Here is a 26,971-nt window from a genome sequence, read left to right as displayed (position 1 = left end):
CTGGACGCTTAACCGACTGAGCCACCCAGACGCCCCAACACTTCCTTTTCTTTGCTGAACTGCTAGTCTCTAACTGTGGTCAAATGCTTCCCACGTGATTTGCCCTGTTCTTGATTCTTACAGACTGTCTATTTCCAGGATGTTCTTCCAAACCCAGCCCAACTGCATTCAAGTCCTCCTCCTCATAATCAAGTGCCTTGAGATCACTTACTTTTGAAAGACTGGATACACTTTTGTCTTTGAGTTGCGCAAACAAAGAAGCCAATTTCCTTTTTTAAAATTTAACCAATCCATCAATTTATGTATTTATTTTTGAGAGAGAGAGGGGGAGAGAAAGAGTGCAAGCAGTTGTGGGGGGCTGTTGAAGGACCAGAGGGAGAGTGAGAGAGAATCTTAAGCAGGCTCCACGCTCTGCACGGAGCCTAACAACGGGGCTTGATCTCACGACCCTAAAGTCATGACCTGAGCTGAAACCAAGAGTTGGATGCTTGACCGACTAAGCCACCCAGGTGTCCTGAGAAGCCAATTTTCTAAAAAGAGACTGAAACACACAAGGCCAAAAAAATCCAAAGCAAGCTCATGATTCCACTGTTTTAAATTTTAAGAACAGATATCTTAGTGAGGATGGTAGAAACTAATGGTTATGAGTAAGAACTCTGGAGTAAAACAAAGTGGGTCCATCTCTGCACTTACACTCTGTAACCACGGACCGAGTTATTTAACTCATCAAAGAATTTCCTTTTCCTCCTCTAGGAAAGAGAGAATAACGATAATAGCATGGACTTCATAGGACTAAACGATATGCCGTAAAGTTCTCAAAAAACGGCAGCTGCCGTTGTTATTACCCAAGTGTGAACAGCAGACTGTGAAGCCCAGCTCTCATGGGAGCTGATTATCCTTCATTCAAACGGCACCTATGGGGCCCCTAATCACAGGTACCGTACGCAGAGCCATGGATTATTCATGCAGCGTGTCATATCGGACTCCTAGAGCCGGGATGGCTGGAGAGATGACTGATGAAGACTTAGAAAGACAGGAGAGAGTGGTTTCTCCCCCACCCCCCGCCCCGCTTCAATCAACCCTTTTCCTCTGGGGTCCACCATCATCCCAAGAAAGAGGCGTTTTGAGAATCATTCACCTCAACCACCTGCATTATGCACCGTACTTCCAGATCGGAAGGAATGGAATTTGATGCTCCTCTATCACATGCAGTCGGAGACCAGGATGATGACAAGGGTAGACGAAAGATCGTCTGGGAGAGCAAGTAGGCTTCTCTCTACTTGCTGGCGAACAGAGCAAATTCGTGAGACAGTCTCCAAGTTCCTAATGGTTTTCCTGATAAAGGGGAAGCGCGTGCTGAAGCGGAGGTATTTCTGCTTGTCTTTGCCTGATCGTATCCTTGGAAGTGACCCCAGGTCAGGCTCACGCTTCCTCTAGGATCCTACCGGACCATTAACTACTGTCACTCTCTATTAATCCTGCCTGGTGTCTTTCAAACTGTCCTGTGTTCCCTTTCAAAAATGTCAACAGGACAGCCGACAGGGAGAGAGAGCATGCTACAACTTAGAAGTCTCAATTTAGAATTCTAGAATTCTTAGTTTATTAATTTCTTCTGACAGAGCCCAGATGTCTCCAGAGTAATTAGTAACAGAACAGGGTTAATGTAGCTGCCTCATGGTGATGCAGATTCATTATGACTGATTGTTCACTTACAAAAATTAAGCACGTCTAATTGAGTGTAAACCCAAAAGGACAGCACCAGGCTGACAGCCCACAGATAGCTCCACCTATCTTGTTTTCCTCCTATTTCAGAGGCTACCAGATACTACAGCATGGCAAGGATGATTAGCTTTTATGTATTTTTATCTTTCTGATCCGAGTTATCTAGAGGTGAGGTTTATAGAGAGTAGGTAAGTCCACTCTCCTTGGAAACGGACAGGGGAAGCCAGAGATTGGGCTAATTCAGAGAGCCTCAGGCTCTCATGTATCAAGAGTCCTGCGGATGGCTGCCCAAGTTCATGGCTCATAGCTGAAGCTGGGAATGAAGTGTGCCTTCATCAATGAGATAACTAGATAAATTAGGGGATGTTGTTGGCTAAGAAATTCTGTCGATTCTTCTTTTAAAATGTCTTTTCTATTGTTCTGTTCTCTCTCCTCCTGCTGGGATCGGCCAGATGCTCGTGAGCTCATATTTCAGATACAGGAGAAGCTCCCCCCATAGTCTCCCTGGTTCAAATTATTCCATTTAATTCCACTAGTGATTCTGGAGAATGAGGCATAGGGCTAGCCTTTTTTAGGCCTTCCACCTTCTCTTTCTGTTCATTCCACACAGTGACCCAGGAAAATCTTTGAAAGGCTAGTTTTCATCACATTACTCCCCTGCTCAGAAACCTCCAAAGGTTCTCTGCTGCCACAGGAACAGAATCTAAATCCTCATATGCCTTACCTAGTGAACGCTTTCTCAATACATCCTGAGAGGGACCCTCTGCCCCAGCTCGGCCGCTGGTCATGGACCCAAAACAAGGCCATCTCTGGGCCTCTGAGCAGGGCCTTCTCTCCCGGAATGTTCTCCCCTCATTCTCTATAAATGCCCTTTATGCTTGAAGGGACAGCTCAGGCTTCAGCCCTTCCATGCCCTTTTATCGGATTGCATGGAAATCCAACTGATAGTCCAGAGAGTATTTTGGCACTGTATTCTGTGTACATATGCTATAGAAACATACAAAATATATACATGTAAAATTTATATATTAAACTATTATTTGCATCCACTTTGATACCTAGCACATGTCTGATGAATAAATATGAACTACATACAGGAGTTTATTTTGCAATATTTAATCTTCAGGGAAATTTGGCATCAAAGCCTTCAAAAGCCTACAGTTCTTCAAAGGTATATAATTGATTTCTGGAATTAGAATAAGCAACTCTAATTCTAGAACAAAATTAGGAGAAACACCTATGCTTATAAAGCAACGTATGCCGCTGAGGATGTTCGCTGTGGTGATTTTTACAACAGGAGATGGGAGAGTCCACCTACTCCACACCGGGCAGCTAACAAAAGCATGTTGGGGAGTATTTATGAACATGAGAATCAGTCCACAAGATAGCACTGTGTGCAAAAAGCTGCTGCTCAGAGACTGTGTAGAGCAGGCATTTGACTTTCATTAGACAGACAGATAAACAGACAGTGGTTATCTCTTAGAGGCAAGTTTAGGAGGGCATTTTCTCCTTTGTGCTTTTCTATGCATTTACATTTTGGGGCACCGGACCGAAGCGTTATTAACGTGTTGAACGGTTCTTTTAGACGGAAATGTGCTCTTTCGAACCACAAACATCTGGCTTGGATGGACACACACGTGGACAGAGTTGTTTGACTCAATCTTGTGTTTAAGTTGGACTCGAATGACACTCAGCACCACGTGGGAGCCACCCTCCTATCGCAGAGACAACATTCTCTGGGTAAGGAATTAGGAAGCATGGGGTCTAAGCGTGCCCCTGCTGCATAGTTCCTGCTAGGCCTGATAACAGCACTCATTTTTCTTAAACTTCAGCTTTTCTACTATAAAAGAGGCAAATATTCTGCCCTACCTCTATCCTCATCACGTCTCACAAAAATGTACAGAGATCAATTAGAAACTATTTGCAAAAATATCAAGTGCACTATAAAAAGGCAGCTGATCAGATGGAATTACTCTCAAGGTTAGAGAAACAAGCCCCTGAAATCTTCCCTCTTTAATTAAATTAAACCCCAACGTTAAATCAGAAAGTACTGTCTGATTCATGGGTGGTGAAGTACAACTTCATTAGATGACCAATTTAATAGCAGTAGGTATGGTGAGTTCACTAACACTTTCAGCATGAAAACATAAAAATCATTTTAGGACAAAACTTAACTCTTCTTTTAAAAGTATTTCCCACAATACTTTGCAGATGATCTCTACTGTTTTTTGTTTTGTTTTTTTTTTTTGTTTGTTTGTTTAGCAGAACAAACAGCACAGACATGAATTTTAATCGAGGAAATATGCCGGGCTTCAGATCAATAAAATAAAGACAAAAGCTTTAAAGCTTTGGCAAACTCATTACAAAGGGAACAAGGCACGACTCTTCATCTTTGCAAAGATTTTGACGTTGAATCTAATTCACCTCGATGGGCAAATAATCGTGAGTCAGTCACACAAATACCAATGTACATATTTACAGATACACATGACAGAGGCTCTTGGCGTACGGCTGGTAGGTGCATATTGAATGCTTCTTGACAAAAACACACAAACCCAGATCACGACTGCGTGTACCAAGACACACACGGAAACACCCAAACGTCCCACAGAGCAACCTCACCGGAGAGGTGCAGCAGGGCTCACTCAGATAAAATGAAAAAGAGAATAAGAGATTATCCCTTGAAGGGAAGGCAGGGCTGCACACCCCCGGAAGACATCTTGACTCACCTGTTAAGTGGTTGGCAATCCTGGCAGTGGGTTTGGGAGGCAGGGCGGGGGGTTGCTTGAGAAGGGACAGCTGCTTCACTGGGGTCTCCTCATGGTCTCCAGAGAAAGCAGCAGGTTTTTTGGGGGGCAGTAGCAGGACTGGTTTGGCTGAAGGATCTTGGGACAGGAGGACTCCAGACTCACTGGCAGAGGGACTCTCTTCAGACACTGAGGGGACAACCACACGACACACAGGAGACATTACACAAACGCAATGCAGGTGGGGCCGGCAGGAGCACACAGGACGGGGGTGTGGGTTAGCAACACAGCAGAGCACCGACTGTTCTAGGCCGTCGTGAACATGCGGAGAGTTAGCGAGAGGCTGCTAGAAATTCAATAAAGCAGGGGCGAGGGAGTGGAGGGACACATCAGGGAGGTTGAGGCAGTAGGGAGAGGTGGGAGGGGAGAAGGGGGGAAAAGGGAAGAAGACATTTTCTCCAAACTCTCCCAAGCTTCACCACTTCAACTTGGCATTTACACTACCCCTTCTGTGAGTGCTCTAAACGTGACTCTGGGGACCACGGCAACAATCCACGGATGGCTGGTGCAGTGGGTCAGGGACAAAGTGCCCCTTCTGAACCAAACCAGCACCAAATGCTGGCATCTTCCCTTGGGCGCATTTGCTCTCTGTTGAGAGGAAGACAGAGGAGATTCTGGGGCCTTGCTTTTGCCCACTGGGTCTCCCCGGGTCTGGGACATGAAGTAATGAAGCAGTCTAGAGGCTGACACCAGGCCGGGCATCCCCACATGCCCGGAGTGGCTGCTCGTCCAGGTTCTGGGGCCAGCCAAGCAGTTGTAGGGGCTCCTATAAACCTTGACCAGACAAAGGATGCACCAAGACAATGTCTTCCTGTCTCCCTGCTTCCTCTCTCCTCTCAGTCGCCGGAATGATGGTTTTCTGTTTGATTTCCCCCATTTCTCTTTGTCCGGCATTGGGTCTAGCTCTACCTTTCTGCCATGGGAGGCCCCGACTGGCTCCAGTTAAGAGCTGTCCTGGGGCGGGGCAGGGGGGCAGCCTGGCCAATAAGACTGAAACTCTGCGTTCACTGGGATGACAGATCTCCCTCCAACGGTCAAATCTGTGTGATTCCAATGTCACAAGAAAGGTTGGATGAGAAAAACAATTCACTGCTTTAAATTGAAAAAACCTGCTCAGCCTGGGGGGGGAATGTAACTCAGATGCATAGTGTCCTGCTTCTCATCGCTGCTGATTGGCATGACTCCAGTGACTCTCCCCTGACCTCTTCTTCCTCCCTAATCTGGGCTGCAGTGTCCCCTGTAGCACTAAGGCCCTCATGAGCACTCGGTTCTCCCCCTCTCCCAAGGGACACCGTTATCATCAGGTCCCAAAGTGGAGCATGGAACGGACTCTGTGACCCCAGCTCTCCCGTCTTCCCACCTGAGCCCTGCTCATGCAGACTTTGCATATGGTGTGGAAAAAGGATGTGGTCTTTCTCCCCACACTCTGGAGATTCCGGGAGTTCCCTCCCCTTCCACCCCCCTAGGCTCGCCTCTTGACAACAGGGACCATGCTTCACTGGCTGTTGGGAGGATCCCACCTTCTGTGGGAGTGACTACTGACCATTCAGAGGGCTTTGGACCAAAGAAGTAGTGATGGTCCAATGGTACCAAATATCACCTGTCAGCAGCATATGAGTTAGTCAGTAAATTGTATACAATTTAATAGCCAATTAACACATCGACTGTGTACAGTAAACGGATACATTTTGCTAAACTGATACAACCATTAGCTGGTATATGGAGACTGGGCTTAAAGGCCGTGCCAGGGTTTTACAAACGCGTGAATTAGATAGGTATCCTTTAGAAGAAGTGTAGGATTCCTTAGCTTGAGTTTAACAGAAAAGAGTGCTAGGGAAAAAAAACAAAAAAACAAAAATGTCATTTAAAATGACATTTTAAATCCCCAATAGTACAAAAACAGGGCCTTCTTCTTTAAAGACATTAAGATTACAAAAAATGTTTTTGAAAAACTACAGAACAGTAAGTGTAAATATGTACTGATTGGGCAGTTTCGTCCCCATTTCCAGGAGATTCTTAGGCTCGGGGTGGTGCAAAACAGAACTCCAAGTCCAGCCAGGCTACAGGTCTTGAGTGCCACACGCAAGTCGACCAGGGGCATTACCTGTCCCATCCATGATGTCTGAAGGCTGGAGCACCTCGTATGAGCAGGGATCCCTGGGCATGGGGACTGGCTCCATTTCGGACAGGGCTGGCAGAGACAGCTGGCTGGAACTCAGGGACTGTCCGTTTTCCAGCGAATCATCTTCATTCGATATGGAGAGCTCCCCATCTGTGGGAGCGAGAAGGGAGATGGCACAGTTAGACAATGCCCGCCTTCCAGGGAAGGGTGACAGTTATCGTCGGCTAATTGAATCTAAATGTTTTTGAACCATCTTTATCAAGGTCAGTCTGTAAAATCTACACTTGTTCTTTTGCTTTTCAGATACTTATTTTATTTTTAGACATATGGCATTGGACTACGAGGGTGGCAATTTTCAGTGACCTCTAGCAAATTGCCTGTTTCTTCTTTCTAACCATAACTACCATATTTTGTACGTATTTTTTTTTAAATGAAAGCGAATTAAAATTAACTTTTCTTCCTAATTTTGGAAAACCTGGAAAAACTGAGCAAGCCTCAAGGATTGGAAAACCAGGATTAAGAATGCGTACTTTAGGGAGCCAAGGGCTTCCTGCCACTCAGCAAACACCAGATGCATGGTTCTCTAAGGCTCTAGGAAAAATGCATCTTCTTTTCTCTCTACTCCCGCCAGCATCCAATTTCTCCAGGCAGATAGAAGTTTAGGAGCTCGAAGCTCCCCCAGGCTTCCCTTCTGACAACAGGGACCACTCCTCACTGGCTGCAAACCTTCTGAGGGAATGAGTACTGACCACTCACAGGGGGCTTCAGGCTGCAGCGTCCTAAGGATGTTGGAAGTAAGCGCCAGAATTCTCCCAAGTGTCCACCAGTGGTCACGCCCTTGGGGGGAGCCGACTTTGATCTTGCTTAAAGCTCCTCAAAGCAAGGGGCCAGCAGCTAGTTAACACCACAGGAGACGATCAAAGGCTGCCACACAATGGCCATTTGTCAAATCAAAATTCCCCCAGTGTGATTTCATCCTAGCTCAGGGGAGTCCTAAACAACAAGGCATTAAAGTCAATTAATTTTTAAAGAGGATGGAAAGCTGTTCCAGTAAGATGAATAAATATCCAGATGAAAGACTCCTACGTTACGCTTCGTCAGAAACAGAAACCAGCAAAGCAATCACCTGCCTTAAAACTGGAAGAAAGAGGATTTAGTTGTAGAAATGAAACAGTGACATGACTCCAAGGTGGATCTGGTATAAATAATCCTTTTCTTGTGCAATGCTCCTCCCAAGGCTTTAATTTTATACACAACAATATGTGGTAGTAAAGGGATGCTCCTCCAGGCCCCTCCCTCCCCAGTTAGAACTGGCCTGATGAAACGTTCAACAGAGTCGTCTACAAACCGACAGGCTTTAGACACCATATGGTTCAAGGACATAGGCTATTTCACCTGAATCTTGTATAAACACGGAAAAAAAACCAGAATAGATACCGTAAAAAACCATCGGAGGCAGACAACAGAAAGCACTGACAAACTTTAAGATTGTGGTTTTCTCCCCATTTCTTTTCCATTTGGCCTTTCTGTATGCCCGGAATGGCTCGGCAGTTAGTATGACTATAATTAACAGAATGATTACTGCTCCCTGTTGATAAGAGAAGACGCGCAGTGTGGACTCTAAGTACTCAGCCAAACCGAGAGTCTTTAGGAGGGAAGGGCCTCGGGGGTGCGTTCCTGCGTTGCCATCCTTTCGGGGATGGTCCCTGGTCCCCTTAACACACTTGAATTTAGCATGTTCGCACTGATGTTGTGGAAAGTAGCTCCGATTCATGTTCCCAGGTGGTGGAATAATGATGCCGCTGCCATTCAATTTAACACATCTCTAGGAAACCACTTTGATTTTTGATGTGCCCAGTGTAACAAAAGTCTCGGTCAAGACAACCCGAGGAGGGGGTGGGGGTTTCGGGGCAACGACAGAGTCAAATGACTGCTGTAGTTTTGGGCAGGTAAGAAGTACCCCAGAAGGGGCGCCTGGGTGGCTCAGTCGTTAAGCATCTGCCTTCGGCTCAGGTCATGGTTCCAGGGTCCTGGGATCGAGCCCCGCATCGGGCTCCCTGCTCAGCGGGAGTCTGCTTCTCCTTCTCCCACTGCCCCTGCTTGTGTTCCCTCTCTCACTATGTCTCTATCTGTCAAATAAATAAATAAAATCTTAAAAAAAAAAGAAGTACCCTAGAAGCAGTACTAGGGAAAAGATACAACTGTAGTTGGATTCCTTTAGACTCTATGAATCTCGGTTTCATCAAGGTGGCTGGCTTAGTGCTGGAGGCTTTGCTAATAATGGAGAAGCAGTCCTAGAGACATAGCGACTCTCAAAAAATTTAGCTCGCCATAGATTAAACGTACCTTTGCTAAGTCGCAAAGACCCAAACGGCTTTGGAGAGGAAAGAGTCTTGGTTATTCCATTGTCATAATTTCTAAAAATACATTTCCACCAAAAAAATAATAATGAAGAAAAAAGAGTAAGACAACCTAACCAGAATAGTTTATTTATCGGTACATATATATATTTTTTAAATTTTATTTATTTATTTGACAGAGAGAGATGCAGCAAGAGAAGGAACACAAGCAGGGGGAGTGGGAGAGGGAGAAGCAGGCTTCCCGCTGAGCAGGGAGCCTGATGTGGGGCTCGATCCCAGGACCCCGGGATCATGACCTGAGCCAAGGGCAGACGCTTAATGACTGAGCCACCCAGGCGCCCCTCGGTACATATTTTTCATGGTTGTGATCTTACTATGCATTGGATTTTATGCCTTGTTTTTTTTTTTTTACTATTATAAATATTATAATTTGCATAATTATAATCTTAATGATTATATTGGATGAATAAACTGAATTTTATTTAACTATCTTCCTATGGCTGATCATAAGGGGGTTTCCCATGTTTTATGATATAATGAAAAAAGGAGGCTGTGCCAATCACTTCCCTGCATAAAGCCTTTTCTGCAATTAGAATTCTCCCCTTTTAGGAGAAATTCCAATAGACAAAACTTATGTGTATTAATATTTCAATATCTAAGTAACAGATACTTGAATCTTGTAAAATTGTTTTGTGAAGGGTTTCTCTATTTACATAGCATCTGATACATACATCTGATCTATGGACAAATCACATGAATTTCATAGCTTTTGGTCATTTCTTCAATATTGACCTTCATAACCATGTTTTATCTACCTACCTACATATATATGTGTGTGTAGGTGTGTAGTGTATATATATATATATATATATATATATATATATATATATATACAGATATATATCTCTCAATCTAGCAGAAATAAATTGAAACCATTCAACAAGTATGACAAATCCATTATTAATATCATTTATGACCAAGAACAGTAGAGACAAAAGTGAAGACCATCTGAATGGGATTCATTTAACACGGGGCTACAGTGATGTTGCCACCGTTAAGTAACAGCTGTTTTAAAATTCCTCTTGTGACATTTTCAAACATACACAAAAGTAGAAATAGTAATATAACTGACCCCATTTACTCATCATCAAGCTAAGAAATCAGCTGGGAGTTCCCAATGTTTGGTAATTCCAAATTCTATTAATTTGAAGAGTATGTAACTCTCGGTGTCCTTCCTATTTACAACAGAAGGTTTTTATTGGCATTTTAATTTGCGTTATTAGAAAAACTTTTTCTTTTTTAGAAAGAACCTAATCCCTCCCGATGAAGAGGAGTCTCATGGATTATTTGTACCTTCATCTATCAAGATCATCACTGTCTCTTGTTATCGGGGATGAGAAAGAGTTTGCTCTTTATACTAATATTAAAAATAATATTAGAAATAATATTACCCTATATAGTATTAGAAATTATTTTGTTGTTTTACATGATCTTCTAAAATGAGCTGTAATAATGGTTTCCAAAACAGCACACAACAACTACCAGTAGAAGGAATGAGTAGTGGGAACAGGAAGAAGGGGGAAGTCTCTTGAGACCAGAGGAGTTGAGACGATGCTTCTCCAGCTTCAGTGGGCATCGCAATTCCCTGGAGTGGGCCTGGGTTCCACCCCCAGAGTTTCTGCACCGATAGTTTTGGGGTGGGACAGAGAATATGCATGCCTAGCAAGTTCTTGGGGGATGCTGGAGCTGCTTTGGCTGCTCAGAATTCCACACTTTGAGATCCACTGGCTTGGAGGTTAGGAATCAGAGATGCAAGAGAAACTGGCATGGCAACAGTGCCTTATCATGATGAGGTCTGGGGCAGGAAATGCCGTTTACGGGGCTAACATGGAACAGAGACAGTTGGATTAAACCTCAAAGAGGACAAGAAAACAGGAGGTTGCATCTGTCTAACCAGGGATCGTGAATATGAACTTGTCACAAAGGAATATGGGACTGGGGAGAGCCGTAGGGGAGAGTGGAAAATTAAAAATGTGAACCAGCTGCAGACATACTTAACAAGATAAAAAAATCAGGTCACATAAGTGACAAGAGAACATGATGCAGAAGTGAGTGCAAGTCAAGGTTGCAAATTTTAAATGATGAGACACAGAAAGCAAAGGATCCAAGCTATAGAACTGGTCACAGAAATTGTAGCAGCCTTCTCTTCGTGAGACGTAAGAAATGAAGATGTTGGTAGAGGCAGGTTAACAACCAAATCAAGGAGAGTGAAGGGAAAGGTGACGGTGAATTAATTCATTCAACTGGCAAACATCTGTCGAGAGCCTGTAATTAACAGCCCGCATCACAACCCAGAAACCGCAAGCTCTCACAATGACCTTGTGGAGTAAGGCAGATGTTTGCTTTCAGCACCTTCTGATACGCGTAGAAACCCCTGCCTGGTCTGCTGTCCCCCAAGCCCTGGAGCTTTACCACAGCCCACCCTGCCTCCCCTCCCACAAGCCAGGCACGGCGCCGAGTGCTAAGGGAGGACACAGACAACACAGATGAAGAAATGCAGAAACACAGACACCCGGAGGAATTGGCGTGAGAGGTGGGAAAGCAGCAAGAGTGGGAAGAAAACCCTGAGACGCTGATGAAGAGAAATAAGAGCTGAAGTAAGATACAAAACTTGCGCTCTGCACAGGAGACCACGTATTTGAGGAGGATTTTTGTCTCGCATGGAATTTTCCTTAATGTTCTGAAAGTATGATTTACCTAACAGTTGTGATCCAGAGAACTGGCTCAAAAGATACATTAAAAAATGTTTTGTTTTGGTTTATTTAGGAGTTATATCCATCCACCTAGAACTGGATGTCACCTTTGTGTCTATATTCAAGGGTTTTCTTGTTTTAATTTTCCTTGATTATTGTTTTGCTTTAAGAATACTCTCTGGTTTTAGGGTGACTGACACCTTCTGATCAATGAAATTTTCTCAAAGCTTAAGTTTTTTTTTTTTAATTTTATTTTATTATGTTATGTTAGTCACCATACACCATCAGTTTTTGATGCAGTGATCCACGATTCATTGTCTGCGTATAACACCCAGTGCTCCATGCAGTACGTGCCCTCCTTAAACATCACCGGGCTGACCCATCCCCCCACCCCGCTCCCCCGCTAGTTGTTTTTTCATACATGAAGGTCACATGGAGAATGGGCAATAGGAATTCTTTTAGGTTTTCACAGATAGCCACGGAACAACATTTATGTTAAATAACATTAAAAATCACACAAAAGATATTTTGTTCTGAGAGGTCTCACGGTTCATGGCGCTTTGAAGTTGAAGACAAGAAAGTATCAATTTTAATTCTGAAAAAATATTTATTTTTTAAAAGATTTTATTTATTCATTGGAGAGAGAGAGAGAGAGAGAAAGAGCGCGCACAGCAGGGGGAACAGCAGAGGGAGAGGGAGAAGCAGACTCCCCACTGAGCTGGGAGCCCAACGTGGGGCTTGGTCCCAGGACCCTGGGATCATGACCTGAGCTGAAGGCAGATGCTTAACCGAGCCACCCAGGAGCCCTAAAAAAATACTTTAATATAAACTTAAGCTCTACCCGCAAATCTGATTTTCTAGGATATGCATATGGATTATATAAAAACCTATGTTTAAAAATGCATTTCTTGGGCGCCTGGGTGGCTCAGTCGGTAAGCGACGGCCTTCGGCTCAGGTCATGATCCCAGGGTCCTGGGATCGAGTCCCACATCGGGCTTGCTGCTCAGCAGGAAGCCTGCTTCTCCTTCTCCCTCTGCCCGACACTCCTCCTGCTTGTGTTCTCTATCTCTCTGACAAATAAATAAATAAAATCTTTAAAAAAATAAAAATAAAAATGCATTTCTTGTTGGATAAGACATCTTTAGTTAAATAAATAATAGTTGACTTTGAGTTTAAAGTATTGCTTCACACCTATACATTGAACCATTATGGCAATACATTTCACATGGACCAAAAAAAAGGTAAAACTTTAAAACTAGAATACATAGTATAAATAAGCGTGCACACACATATTTATTTATTCAGATTGCATAAGAGGGAAGCCAGATGGAGGAGTTTTTGGCTTTCTCACAAAACTTTTTGATTTTTAATTCGCAAAATAAAATGCTGTATGCCAAATGTAAAAAGAGCAGTGTCCTGGGGAGACAGGAGCAAACACAGCTAACAGAAGACAGACTATTCCAAGTATGGAGAGTATGTATACAAACAAATAAAAGTCAAGCGTTCCAGGTGCCTCTTGGGAAATGCAGAGCCTTGCTGGGAATGAAAGAAATGCAAATGAAGTGACCATGCGGGTGGTGCTCAGACATTAAAAAATGTATCTGAAATAATGTCAAGTACAAAAGCAGAATGGAGAACCATGTGTACCTGTGGATCGGGATCACATCAAAATGAAATATGCATGCAGGCTGGCAAAGTTCCGAAGTAAATTTGTCAAGATAGAAGTGGAGTTTAATGATCATTAAAACTTTTTTCCTGTAAAGATGCTACATTTGTAAAACAAACAAACAAAACAACGTAAAAAATTGCATGCTGCTTTGTTACATTAAATGAAAAAAATAATAGTTCCGTTGGAGGGAAAACCCCTTCCTCACTCCTCTGGTTTCTTGAAGAGGCACTGATTTTCCCTAAGTCCTCTTTTTTTTTTTTGGCCTGGCTTCTTATCCTTCTCTGCAGTGACCTCACGGCTAGGTCCCTGTTTCTCCACGGGGTGGAGCGGACCTAACCAAATGGTGAGTGCTGGGGGTGTACTCTGCATTTCTCCTCCTCACCTTGGACCAGACTTTCTTCTTGGGGGGCTGATGTGAGGTCCAGGCTTGGGGGGAGGGCACAAGTCATTGTCAATGGCTTCCTCTAGACTAGTCTTTACTGAGAGCACTAATATTGGACCCTTCAAATCCTTAGGCGTCTGGAGCCTCAGGAGAAGAGAATGCTTCTTCTATCTCAGGTAAAAAGAAACAGAAGGTGACAGACAGGATGGTGTTATAAACCATGCTGCGCTCCGTGTGTCCTCGAACAGAAGAGTGCTGGTGAGCACCCCTAACTCATTCTCAGGAGGGCTGCGTGCAAAGAGAGAAGCAGCAGTTACAATGCAAAGAACCCAGACTTTCAGCACGGGGAGAGCCTTGTTCTTATTTTTGCCATCATTGGCTTGCAACAAGTCACTGAACTTTTGAGACTTCAGTTTCTGTACCTTGAAAACAAAAAAGGGCTGTGTTGGATAATGCCCAACTTCCTTCCAGATCAAAGTGCTATGTGTAGGACAGTGGGAAGAAACAGTAAGTACCCACCCCCAAACTCGCAAATAAGCCTGAAATAACAGAGAAGCTAAAACAGCAAATCATGTTTCATTTAGACTTTCTTTTTCTTGTCTGACTTGCTCTATTTGGGTCTATCACAAGAACCGGGAAATATATTACTGGAGTTCAGGTTTATTGTTCGCCAATAAAGTGTTTTATTTTTATTAAAAAAAAACTGTTAAGTTTTAGCATAGAGCTAAGAAGCCTGTGTTCTACCCACAAAGCCTCTCTATTACATATAGTAGAAAGACAAGGAGAAAAAATGGGACAGTGAAAGGGATGGTCAAAGAAATATTTTTAAGCATTTTGGAGTGCCAAGTACAATGCTGGACACTTTCTATTTAATAGTAACAAGCCCTTGAACAATATGTTGGGAATTTATTATGAGCCAGCTATTTGTTCATTTAATATTTACATAAAACAGTTCTGTGGGGTTGGTACCAAAATTCCCTTCCCTGTAGAAAGGAAAGTGAACACCAGATGGTTTAAATAACTTATGTAAAGTCATATAATTGGTAGGTAATGAGCTAGTAAGTGGTGAGAGTATGTGATCTCATTTAAAATGACTCATTTTGAGATTTTACTTCCTCAAGGATGGGGAAAGAACAGCATAGCAATCCTGTATAAGTAAGACATGTAGATGACAGAGTTAAAACCCAAATTCTGCTACTGTTAAGTCCTTGCAACAGAGAAGAGTGAATGACATCATGAAATCCTGCCTACATTTATGCTCCCATCCTAAAGAACAATGACTACATAAGTGAGGCATCATGTGTCAATCTTACACCGGAAACCTGAGCAGCATTAAACTGCATCTTTGTTGCTAATGCAAATGTGTAGAATCCACACAGGCACACTGGTGAGAAATTCAAACACATTTTCATTTACTGGTGATCCCCAATGGCTATCATTAAAGCAAACCCAAAAAGTGAAGCCACCTATGTTAAAGCAAACCATTATCTTTGTGAAGATACATAAGGAGAGCCTACTGTAAGCATTTGCTAACTTGTGTTTCCCTTTGAGACAAGAGCCACTATTCAGCCCATTCCATGTTCTCATTTTAGCTTCCCAGACATGCTCTTTGACCAAAAAAAGGGCACCTCCACTGGGTGGATGATGAGTTAAAGTGGAAGGTGTTTTCCCAAGAAAGTGTTCCTCTCATAGTGGTGGTCCTAATATTAGTAAGGCACGAAGTAAAGACTTCATTGACTTCTTTTTTTCTGGAAACTAATAGACTTTTTCCACTAGAGCAGGAAAAAACCCACCCCTGAAGGCGGTAGAGTCACTGTTTTGAAACCCACAAAGGTGTCAATTGAGCCACAATATACAGAGCTTTCGAGAAGCTTCCATTAATCCCGACAACCTTTTAAATCATTGTAATCAAAGCTCCTAGAGGTTCTCATTGTCAGCCAAATGATCTGCCGAGCAACAGTTAGCTAAGAAAGAATTTATCTAAGGATTTTACTGAAAGGTTAAAAGCTTTAAACCTAAGAAGTTGGAAATGGTTCTCTGGCATGTGTCAACTTTCGTGGGAGATATTTTCTTCAACTTGCCTGAGTTCAGGGAATGAATGTAATTAAACTAAAATGGTGCTACAGATAACATTTTGTAGAATTTTAAACATGCACAGAAAGCAATACATTCCCTCTTTGCGAATGAATGCATCTGATTCCTGAGCATTTAGAAAGACTTGAACTGAACATCTTTGCAAAAGCAAAACAAAAAAAAAACCCCAATACATACTCACTCTCTTTCTCTCTTTTCTGGCGGGCTTTCTTTTCCACTGTGGAAAAGTCATTGTGAGTGTGTTTATCTGTCTCTGTGTTTACAAGTCTCTGTGTATCACCAGGATTTGAGGAAGACACTAGAGGATTCTGTAGGATCAGGGAACCTGTATGTTAGGAATCTACAAGTTAGAGAATCTTCCACTTGATTTGCAGCTACAAGTCTTTGGATTATTCTGATCAGCTGATACAGAGGAATGACTGTGCAAGAGCCATGGGGTTTCCTTTCTGTCTGACACAAGCATCTTTGTAACTCAGAGTCCTTTTGAACCTACTACCTTGAAAATCTGTACAAGATGTAGTTCAATATCAGAATTTAATTGACGCTGCGATACTCGGGATGATTTCTTACGCAGAATGGAGTGGTACATGTTTTGTGCTTAGAGAATCACCTCGCCTTTTTTAGCGTTGCTACTGTTCTGGATTTCATTTCCTATTTTGAAATTAATAAGAGGCCTTTGCCTAAGCCATTAAATATGTGAGGTGCAAGGACTTCCTATCACAAAAATGGCATTGACCTTGGGGAGCTTGTTTCGGTGGCACTTGCGTGCCGGTTTTCTGCTGGATTTATCAGCATTTCCCGCCTCTACTGGACTTGATGGTCAATAAACCACAGCTCACGTGATTCTCAGCTGCTTGCAGGGACTGCAGATGCCTCACTGTGTCACACAGTGGTGTCGCCCTCCCAGAGCTGTCTTTCATCTGTACTGGGGACAGCTCTGCCTGTCCCCCCATCTTTACACTGAAGGCCAACGGTTCTTACATCATCTATCCTGATGGAAGTATGAAGGCTCTGACCATGATTTCCAAGCAACGACTCTGGCTCTAAGGTTTGTAGCTGGAAGAGGATTCACCATCTTGCTATTCGTAGGCATTTTGATATCAAAAATGCAACCAGGGCAGGGACTGAATGTGAAATGAATGGGATGTCACAGCTTCTCCTCTATGCTGCTATGCGATCATGTGACTCTCAACAGAATCACACCGCACTGTTGTGCAAGGGGCCTTGCACAGTTATTAGGGTAGCCCAGCTGCAACTGGAACCCAAGATTAAAAAAAAAAAAAATCCTCAACGGCTAGAGTGGGGGAGGGAAGTGACAGGGGCTTGCCATTTCCAGACAGGGGTAAGCAACTCTGTTTCTCTAGCTGGGTTCCCCAATATAGGGCACCCACTAGCCACAGGTGGCTATTCCTAGTTAAAAGTAAATAAAATTTAAAATGCAGACCCCTCAGTCACACTAGCCACACTTGAGGTGCTCAACAACCACGTGGGGCTAGCTAGAGGCTGCTGGGGTGGCCAGCACAGATGATGCCAGAACATTTCTGTAACGGCCAAAAATTCTACTGGACGGCACTGCTCCCGACAGACTTGAAAATCACAATCATGGCCCTGATGAATATGAAAAAGGGGAACGCATTTCTGGAACTGGGAGGCTGAAAGGGTGTGGCTAACCTGGCCCACATCACAGTAAGAGGGCAGTTTAGCGGATAATATTTCCGGCCGAGAAATTAAGAGAGGGCTGGGGAGCGAAGACATGCCCCGGGGTGCATGCCGATGGAAGCAGCAAAGAGTTGCGGAGGTGGGCACACCTGCGGAGAAGTCCTGAGGCCTCACACTGCAATCACAGCTCTCTCGGGGGCCACTAGGGAGAGTCGAGGCTCATGGGAAGGGGAACTAGGAAAGGGAGGCAAGCAAGGGAAGGCAGGCATCTAAGAAGAGCAGAAGAGCAATACAGGTCTGGTGGAGTACATTGCGAACATTTACTGAGTACTTACTCTGGGCAGTCAAGGGCTGAAAAGGCCAACCTGGACTCCATCCTTGGATCTTCCAATGGCCCCATAAGGGGATAAGCAAGGGCAGAATGCAGTTGAAGAGTACGCCATCCCGTGGGTATTCCCTGAGACACTAGGAGGACCCCCCGGTTGGTAACAGATGGCCTTCAATCAAACAGGCCAAGGACCGGGCACAGTGAGAGAGGAATGAGGGAAAGCATGGCTTTGCTGGCGGGAGCAGTCAGGGTCCTGTGGTTGGGTTCACTCTGAAAGCAGAGTCCGGAGAGATGAAAAGCCCTGTGGCTTGTATACACCAAAGACGAGAGGGCTGGGACCAGAATCCTGAGTATGGAGCTCCTAGCGGAGTGCTACTGTTTTACAGATATTTACGTGGGGGTTGAAGTTGAATGCCCTGCTTACCTGTCTAAATCTATGCAAGTCCTCGGCAAGTCAGGAAGGGCTTTCTAAGTATGATCAGCTTTCCTTTTACTAGCTACTAGCCTTCCAAAGTTTGGCTGGCCTCAGCATTGCAAACATCAGTGCAGACTAACGACTATAGAGTGATCACGCACCAGTAGGCTGGGGCCATGTGGGTGGGCGACCGTGATGCCCACCATGCCCACGGTAGCCTGCCCTGCCTGGACTGGCAGTTGGAAAGGGTGGTATGGTGACGGGTCTTCCAAGGATAACTCCTACTAGGCAGTAGCCCATGGGAGTTGACTGCCTGTAATACTTAGGTTTATGGAAACATCTGTCAAAATTAGGGCAAAAGATACCAAGAAGAGATAGCCCTCTCTCTTTCCTCTGGATATGGTGTCTGCACATGATGCTGGGATTCCTGCAGCCATCTTGTTACCATGAAGGGTTGGAGCCCGATGATGGCATCCCTTAGCCATGTTAGTGAATGGATGAATTAACCACCCCTGGAGCTGTCCTACCACGAGCCTTTATTTAATATATATTAAATTATTATTAAATTATAAATATAATTTATTATTATGTGAGAGTCTTCATTCACTCAGCCACTCATGTAGGCAATAAATATTAAATAAGCACTGAGAAATGCCAAGCATTGCTCAAGGCATTTGGATAGGACAAAACACAAAAGATCATTGGTCTAAATTTGCTTATTGTTTCCCCCTCGAGTTAAGCGTTCATGACCTGAAACCAGAACCCTTTTAACTTATACCTTGCTGATCACACATTGGCTTCACAAGTAATTTAAAAGCCTACAATTAAGCATCATACAAATAATCCAAAGGGTACTTCTGGGTCCCTATCTTATGTGATGTGTCTATATTTGACACTTTAGAGTACTTTTTTTCTCCAAAGTACTGCCCCTCATCTTGGCTTCCATTCTGATGCACATTTCCAGTTTACCTCCTATTTTTCTGTCCACTTCTCAGTCTTTGAGGGTTTTTTCTTATTCTAAGATCATTTCTGCTTTACTCCCAGAACATTTAATGTTGGGGTTCCATGGGTTTCCTATCAGGACCATTTATGTTCTCATTCTGTATCTTCTCTGAGAACTATCAACTTGTGTGACTTAATGACCATTTATACAACGACTCTTCCAAACCTGCGTTTCCAACCCAGTTCTCTCTCTTGAGCTTCAGATCTGTATATTTAGTGCTCTGCGTAGACATTTGGGTATCTCAAACTCAGTGAGGTCAAACCATGGCGATGTTTTGTGCCCTCAGCTTGCCTGTTTTGGGTCCCCAGCTCAGTGAATGGTCCCAGTACCTGCCCACTCGGTTGCCCAAGCCAGAATCCTGAGTATCAGCCATGTCCACACCCTCTCCTTCTCTTCCCCAAATCTCACAGCCACAAGGCCCTCTTTACTCCATCTCCTCGAATTCTCCAGTCTGTCCTCTCCCCAGCCCTCCCCCCGCCCCGATTCCTGCTACCCCTCATCATGTCCCTGAATCCCGGCAATGGTCACTAGCTGGACGCCCTGACTCATGTCTTAGCCTCCTTCCATGTTCTTCTCCGTAGGCAGAGCAATGAGGCTGCAAATCTGATCATGCAGAGAACCCTTTCAAAACCGCTCACTGCTCTCAGGATAAAGAATAAACAACGAGTATAGTTTTCCTGCCTGTATGATCCGCCCCAACACCCCCTGACCTTACAGACCCACTGTACACACACTCTCTCCCTCCCTTTTCCCCAACTCGGTGCCTCCACGTGAGCTAGTCCTTCCCCTTGTGACATTCCTGCTACCTGTCCAGCTTCTCTGGGATAATTCTCATCACATGTCAGGTTTCCTCTGTGACACCACTCCATCCAGGATGCCTGCCCTAAGTCCCCAGGCCTGGGTGGGTGATGCTTTCATGTGCCCCTGGATATCCCGTATTTTCCCTGTCATAACTGTGGAGTGCCTGAACCCAGGACTGCGGGATCTGTTAGCCAGGAAAACCTGGCTTGTCCCTCATTCATACTCCTGGTGCCCAGGATCACGCCCGCAACATAACAGGTATTCAACAAATATGCAAGGGATGCGTAAATTGACTGGGGCTGCTTGCTCATGGCTATAACAATAATTTCAGTCATTGTTTGGCTTGGGACGGTGATTTTTGTTTTTTTGTTTAAAGAACCATATAGCTTAAGAGACTTTCGATCACAACTTCTGTTTATTCTCTTTATTGTTTAAGGCACTTTCCAACTACCCCACTAGGGCAATCCACCGTACTAGGCTCTGAGGTGCTTCACCAGTGATTACACGTCGCTGATGCTGAAGATAAACACTCATTTTATTTCCACACAGCTACTCTATACCACAGCTTTCAGAAGATGCCATTTCTAGGTAAGGCATCAGAAACAGCAAAAAATGTGACAAAGTAATCATATCTGGTAAAAGCTGTGAAAGCATTTCCCACAAACTCCGACTTGCAAAGTCTATGCACCTGGGGTACCAGATAAACAACGGGACTTAAGAAGGCCTGAGCCTACTACGTTCGTCTCCTTTGATACACTGGAGAATTTTTATTTTAATTTTTAAAATCTGATGACCTTTTAATTTACATATCAGGCTTTCCCCCCCTTCTTCTCTTGAATACCAGAGAAGGGAGAATGCAATCTCATGCGTAAAAGAGTCGTCCATTTCAGGGAGCTTCTGTTTGTGCTTATAATTAAAAATAACACCTTCCAAAATGTTGCACTCACTCAATTAAGGCAAAAAGCACACCTCAGTGCACTTTATTATTGGCCGTGAAATGTTATCTCTAACTCCCAGCACATGGAGGAAAGGAGGTTGCTCACCGGCATCCAGTCAGTTCTATTCTGACATGCCTCCAGCTCTCCTTCCCTCCCTGGTGGGCTCTCTCCTTCCCGGGGTCTCAGTGGACTGCCCTGGAGACTCCTGGGTGAGCCGCTGGGCCCCAGCTACAATTCTTGCACATTCTAGCTCCCCTCTAGGGTGTGGACGTGCGTCCCGGGCAGGGGCGATGTGGTATCATCCCACAGCTGAGAGATGGCCTCCATGCCCTCTCCTGCCCTCCCCATCCCTGATATCTACATCCACGTGAATTAAACACGCCCATCCTTTATGGACCAGGTGACCCTGGGGGAGAACTGAGGTTTTCTAGTAAAATCCAGCACAATCGCCACCGTTAACCCTGATATTCTTCAAATCCAGCATTATGTTTATTTGTAGAAATTACTTGCAACGACACTAATAGACATACTTACCAAGACCCTCTGACTACCAGCTGGCTACATATTACAGAGTTTTCCCGTGTTCCCGTAAATTCCAAATGGAGGACATACCGGCTTAGCAGGGTTTTTAAGCATCTACACTCTCGCAGGCGGCCGTGTACCCGTCAACAAGGCAATGACCTTGCCGGGCTTCCACCACTTAATCTCTATGGTGGACAAATAACACTAGCTTCACCAGGTGACCTCTTGAGATTCTTGCTAAGTCTGAGAAATATTATCACTATTTTGCTAATGGCCAAACCATGCACTGTTTTCAGGATATTTTTCTCCTTAACACTTAAAAGCCACTATTTGAAAAGTAGAGTATGCAGCATCCATCTATGTAAACATACACATACTAACGATATTGCCTATTTAAATAACTGGCAATGAAGTTTCATGGACCATAAAGCTGAGTAAACAAGGGGGAGCCGAGAAGCAGGAAGTTCGCCAACACAAGCGAATAAACCAAGGGGTGTGAACGGGCAGAGACAGCCTCCGGTTTGCACACGTACTTCTTTCAATAAACGTTTATGAACATCGACTATGTCCCAGGCCCTGCTGGAGGCTCTCGGGCTCTATCTGTGAACAACCCAGACCAAGATCCCACCCCGTGTGCTGGAGATTCCATTTCAGTGAGGACAGACGGGTGAGAGAAAGGGTAACACAATAAATAAGGAATTTATAGCGCCCGTTTGAAGGTGGTAAGAGAACCTAAAAAAAGAAAGAAAACAGAGCAGGGGGAGGGGATGAAGGACGTAGGGAAGGAGCGGCAATGTCAAATCTAGTTATTGCAGGGTCAGCTTCATCCAGAAGGTGACCTCTGAGCAAAAAAAGAGAGTGAGTTGTGTGGATGGACATCTGGAGGAAAAGGATTCTGGGAGAGGGAGTGGCCAAAGCGGGGCTGGAGTGTCACGAAGGGGAAGTTACGAGGGGCACTGGGTGGCTCAGGTCATGATCCCGGGGTCCTGGGATCGAGCCCCACACATCGGGCTCCCTGCTCAGCGGGGAGCCTGCTTCTCCCTCTCCCTCTCCCTCTGCCCCTGCTTGTGCGCACGCTCGCTCTCGCTCTCTAATAATTTTTTTTTTTTAAAGTGGACGTTATGAGGAGGTACGGCCAGGCAGTTGAAGCAAACTCAGGGGCTGGACGGCAAATCGCAGAGGGCTTTGCAGGCTGTTGCAGGAGCTTGTAGTATCTCCTAGTGAAATGGGGAGCCACTGCAGGCTCTGAGCCAGGGGCGGGGGGATGTGCTCTGATTTACAGAGAACTGAGAGAGAGAGAGAGAGAGAGGCAAATGCAGTATAGAGGCTTGAATTTTTAAAAGCAACAAAATGAGTCAAAGTTTTTTTGGAAGTAAGTGGTAGCACCCATGCCCCCATTTCAGGCACGGATCATTTAATTTCTCTGTGTAAGTATCACCTCCTCCAGAAGTTCTCCATGATTGCATTTATCTAAAAACATGGCTCCACTTAATGATTTTATTTTTTGACACTGCTGCTTTGTTTTTCTTCATAGGGCTTATCACTCCTTGACAACATATCATATGCTTATTTAATTATTTCCTATTTCCCTTAGTAGAATAGAAGCTCTGAGAAGGTGAGGATTTTGCTCCTTTGGTTATCGCTGTTGCTCAACACGCAGGGGACCACCAGGCACAGAGCAGTTACTGAGTACCAATTTGTTGAATGAAGAAACGAATTTGAGTCTAAAAGAACCCTTACATTCTGATTCAAACACACAGGCTACAAGGCTGGGAAATGAACAGTTAAAAAATAAGCTGTCACATTACAGATTATTTTCCACCACTAGTTGGTTTTAACATTTTTACAGTTTAGAATGATGAGGGCCCCTGTCAAAATTTACCTTGTGTTCTTCCTAAACCTGCTGTATCCACATTGTGGAAATTTTGGAAAATGGGATTAAAAGAATTTATGATTTCGTGTCCCTACTACATCAGGACTAACAATGAAAAATTTTCTTTTTACGGAGTCTTCAAAGTGGCCTGCATTCTCACATGGTCTCAGTATACCCAGAGAATAAACCGTTTTCTCGGATTTTAAAACTTTTATCTTAAAAGTCCCTTCTGGACTCTTAGATTATGTGATTCTATATGGAAATCAATAAAAAAGAAAAAAAAAAAAAACACAAGCTACTGAGTGGCCTTGTGCTCCTTACTTCTAACACATTTTGTTAAATGAAGGATTCCTGACCTCGTTCCTATAGACATTTGAGACACTTTTCACTCTTCCACCCAAACTCTCATTTTGCCTGATTTGAATGTATGTCCCAGTTTGGGCTTTGTAACCTGCTAAGAAAAATATAAAGAATTTTGAGGAGAACTGTCAGAGTAGTAAAATTCACCCTGCCCAAATGTTGATAAAGCTCGCCTCCCTACCGTTTACCTTCATCCTTTCTATGAACAAGTGGGGTATTAGTAAGCAAAATCGATCACGTAAAGAAGTTGGAGGAGGAAAGCCGCCTACTACGGGTAAACCGCTTTTCAGCACGTTGGCAGGCTGATGCGTCTGCAGTCGTGTGTAATGCAGGAGGAAGCACAGAATGAGGAATTACCAGCCAGACGATAGGGCACGACTGCTCCAGATCTCGGAAACGTCTCTTGGAAACATGCAACTTGGAAAACGATGAAGTCCCTTTGCTACTTGCTGTTGACTCAGGTTGTGGCAACAGAGTTTTATGTGTTTTACCCACCAGAATCCCAGCTACAGCAGGAGGAGTGATGTCCTAGAAAGCGGGGGGGTGGGGTGGGGGGGGACAGGAAAACCTAAGTGGAGGGGTAGGAGGGGAAACTGAATCAGGCCAGGGGTGGGGTGACTCGCGTCAGCCCCCCCACTCGGCTGAGAGGGGGTCGCAGATCCTTGTACCTCAGGTAAAAGGGGGCAGGGATGTTCCTTCTGAACCCTCGGGCCTGCTGACTGAGGGTGAGGCATGCAGAGGATCTCAACACCTGCAAAGGGGAAGGATGACTACTAATGATGGGGTGTTGCCATCTCTTGAGAATTTATGGGGTGACAGCTACTATTCTATGTGACATGTTGTTAAGAACTGAGCTGTATTCTCCCCACCTCCCAAATTCCTCTGTTGAATCCCACACCCCCAGTGTGACTGTATTCAGAAGAAGGGCCTTGAAGGAGAGAATTAAGGTCCAATGAGTCATAAGGGTGGTGCCCCGATCCAATAGGGCTGATGTCCTTCTAGGAAGAGGAAAGGACACCAGGATTGTGTATCACGGAGGGAAGGCCACAGGTGGACACAACGAGAAGGCAGCCATCTGCAAGCCAAGCAGAAAGACTTCACCAGAGATCAATCGTGCGGGCATCATGATCTCAGATTCCCAGACTCCAGAACAGCGAGGAAAGACACTTCTGTTCTGTTACGGCAGCCCTAGCAAACTCACGTCCATTTGTTATCTCATGTAAACCTCATTACAACATTATCCACACTTTCCAATAAAGAAACAGAAGCACAGAGAAGCTAAGCAACTTGATTAAAGTTGCACAGCTAGTTAGTAGTGGAACTGGAATTGAACCCAAGCAATTGGATGCCAGGGCCCGTGTTCCTAACAGTTCATATAAGGTAACATGATTAATATCCACAGTGATACAAAATGGATGCTTTTATTTTTTAAAGATTTATTTTAGAGAGTGAGTGAGAGTGCATGAGTGGGGGAGGAGTAGAGGGAGGAGGAGGGAGAGAGAAACTCTCAAGCCGACTCCCTGTTGAGCGTGGAGCCCAACGTGGAGCTCGATCCCAGGACCCCGAGACCATAACCTGAGCCAAAACCAAGAGTCAGACACTTAACTGACTGAGCCCCCCAGGCGCCCCTCAAATACATGCTTTTTATCAGAAAAACCCATAGCAAATACAAAGTTCTGCATGTACTCTGTGCAACTGATTTCTGATTTTAGTCCCTCTCTTCTCCTCTTCCCATCATCCAAACAAGAAACATTTTTGCGAGCCCTATCGATCTCAAGCATTATGTGAGGCTGGGGGAACCAGGCAGGAAGTTCTGAGGGCCGTGTTCTCCTGGAGGGGACACGCTAGTAAGGAAAGGTGGCTGACAACCAAACAGAAAAGCAGAGACAGTGACAGCGAAAAGACAAGTAAGTCAGGAAGCGGTGGTGACAGGTGGAGGCTAAACCGGTCCCTCCATCCCCAGCCAGTTACTGAGCACACACAATAAAGCAGCTGGGAATCGCCTGCAGGCCCCCATTTCTGTCTCTAGAAAATGAGGCTTTTGCTCTAATAACCTATGACTTCTCTGGTTAAGTCAGGAGTTACTTGGGCAATACTTACCTTAACCCAGTTATGAGATGGGATGGGAATAAGAAATGCTACAGTCTAATGTATTCTCTAGAATGTTCCAGAAGGTGTACAGTAAGAGCTTCAAAGGTTGCAAGAAGACAGGAGGGAGGGAAAGGGATCGTTTCATTGGATCTGAGCGGGCTTTAAATGCGATGCAAGTGTTTGTTTAAGCAAGTGGATGCTTATTATGCAGTCTGATCTGCTGCAGAGTTCTAAGGAGGAAGCAGGAAGACTTCAGGTCCACGCAGGGGAGGGCTGGGGCTCGGACAGAAAGCAAGACATTGGAGAAACGTGATGCTGTTGTGGATTCCTCTTCCCCAGAGAGCTTAATCAACCAAAGACCGGTATTTTGGTAAGGCCTTACCCAGGAGGAGAAGGATAAAGTGGCTCACGAAAGGGATTTCCTGGCCCCAGGAGGCCCTGCTAGTGCTACTAGGTAGTCTGAAATAGCACCACTTCACCCCATACCTCCAGCACCCCTGCCACGTAGGGCAGGGCAGAGCCCCTTCCTACCTGGGGTGGCCATCTGAACCAAGAAAAAGTACTTGAGGAGCGCCACCAGGAATGCCCACGTGATGGGAGTGGACGAGGTGACACGTGCCCGAGGCCTAAGGACCAGGTCAGTGACAACGGCAGAGTCAGAGGGGTGTGCTGAAGTAAGAAACACGCCCCGCCTTTTTATAGCAGTCTACAAGCCGGGCCTGCGGAGGACTCACAGAAACATGGCTGGCGCAGAATGACAGGGTTGTCTCAACTGTCCCGATGGCTCTTCACAGTAGAATATGGGCTTGAATCAGCTGGCCCAGCAAATAACACCAGCTTCAAACAAGAGTAAGACTTGAAACAGACAGTTACTGGTGCTGACTGCATCAAGATGGAAGGTGAGAGTCTGTCATTTCATAGAGAAGCTTCACACAGACAGTGGAGGGAAAGAGGGAAGGGAGGGGAGGAAGGGAGAGGGGGGCGGAGGGGGGAGGATGCAGAAGAGAGGCGAGGAAGGGGGGATGAGGGCAGGAAGGGGGAGGAAGGCAGAAGAGGAGGAGGGGGAGGGGGG

The 26,971-nt window shown here is 44.8% G+C and overlaps 1 protein-coding gene across 8 annotated transcripts in view; it reads right to left on the bottom strand.

Annotated features, from left to right (window-relative positions):
* Positions 1–26,971, bottom strand: part of PHACTR1 (phosphatase and actin regulator 1) — a 554,233-nt gene that overhangs the window by 78,684 nt on the left and 448,578 nt on the right. For 7 of the 8 annotated variants that reach the window (XR_012373825.1, XM_073877583.1, XM_025890830.2 and 4 more), the window contains 2 exons: positions 6,634–6,801; positions 4,452–4,658 (listed from right to left, as the gene is read on the bottom strand). Coding sequence is in view for 7 of the 8 variants with exons in the window: in XM_073877583.1 (XP_073733684.1) it covers positions 4,452–4,658; positions 6,634–6,801 (375 nt within the window). In the remaining variant the exon portion in view is untranslated. The remainder of the gene's footprint in view (positions 1–4,451; positions 4,659–6,633; positions 6,802–26,971) is intronic. The other variant, XM_073877585.1, reaches the window with a different exon arrangement.

This window comes from Callorhinus ursinus, unplaced genomic scaffold, assembly GCF_003265705.2.
Source record: "Callorhinus ursinus isolate GAN/ISIS: 27379988/994484 unplaced genomic scaffold, GSC_fseal_2.0 scaffold26, whole genome shotgun sequence".
In the NCBI taxonomy this organism is placed as follows: domain Eukaryota; kingdom Metazoa; phylum Chordata; class Mammalia; order Carnivora; family Otariidae; genus Callorhinus; species Callorhinus ursinus.
This window is presented reverse-complemented; position numbering and strand designations above follow the sequence as displayed.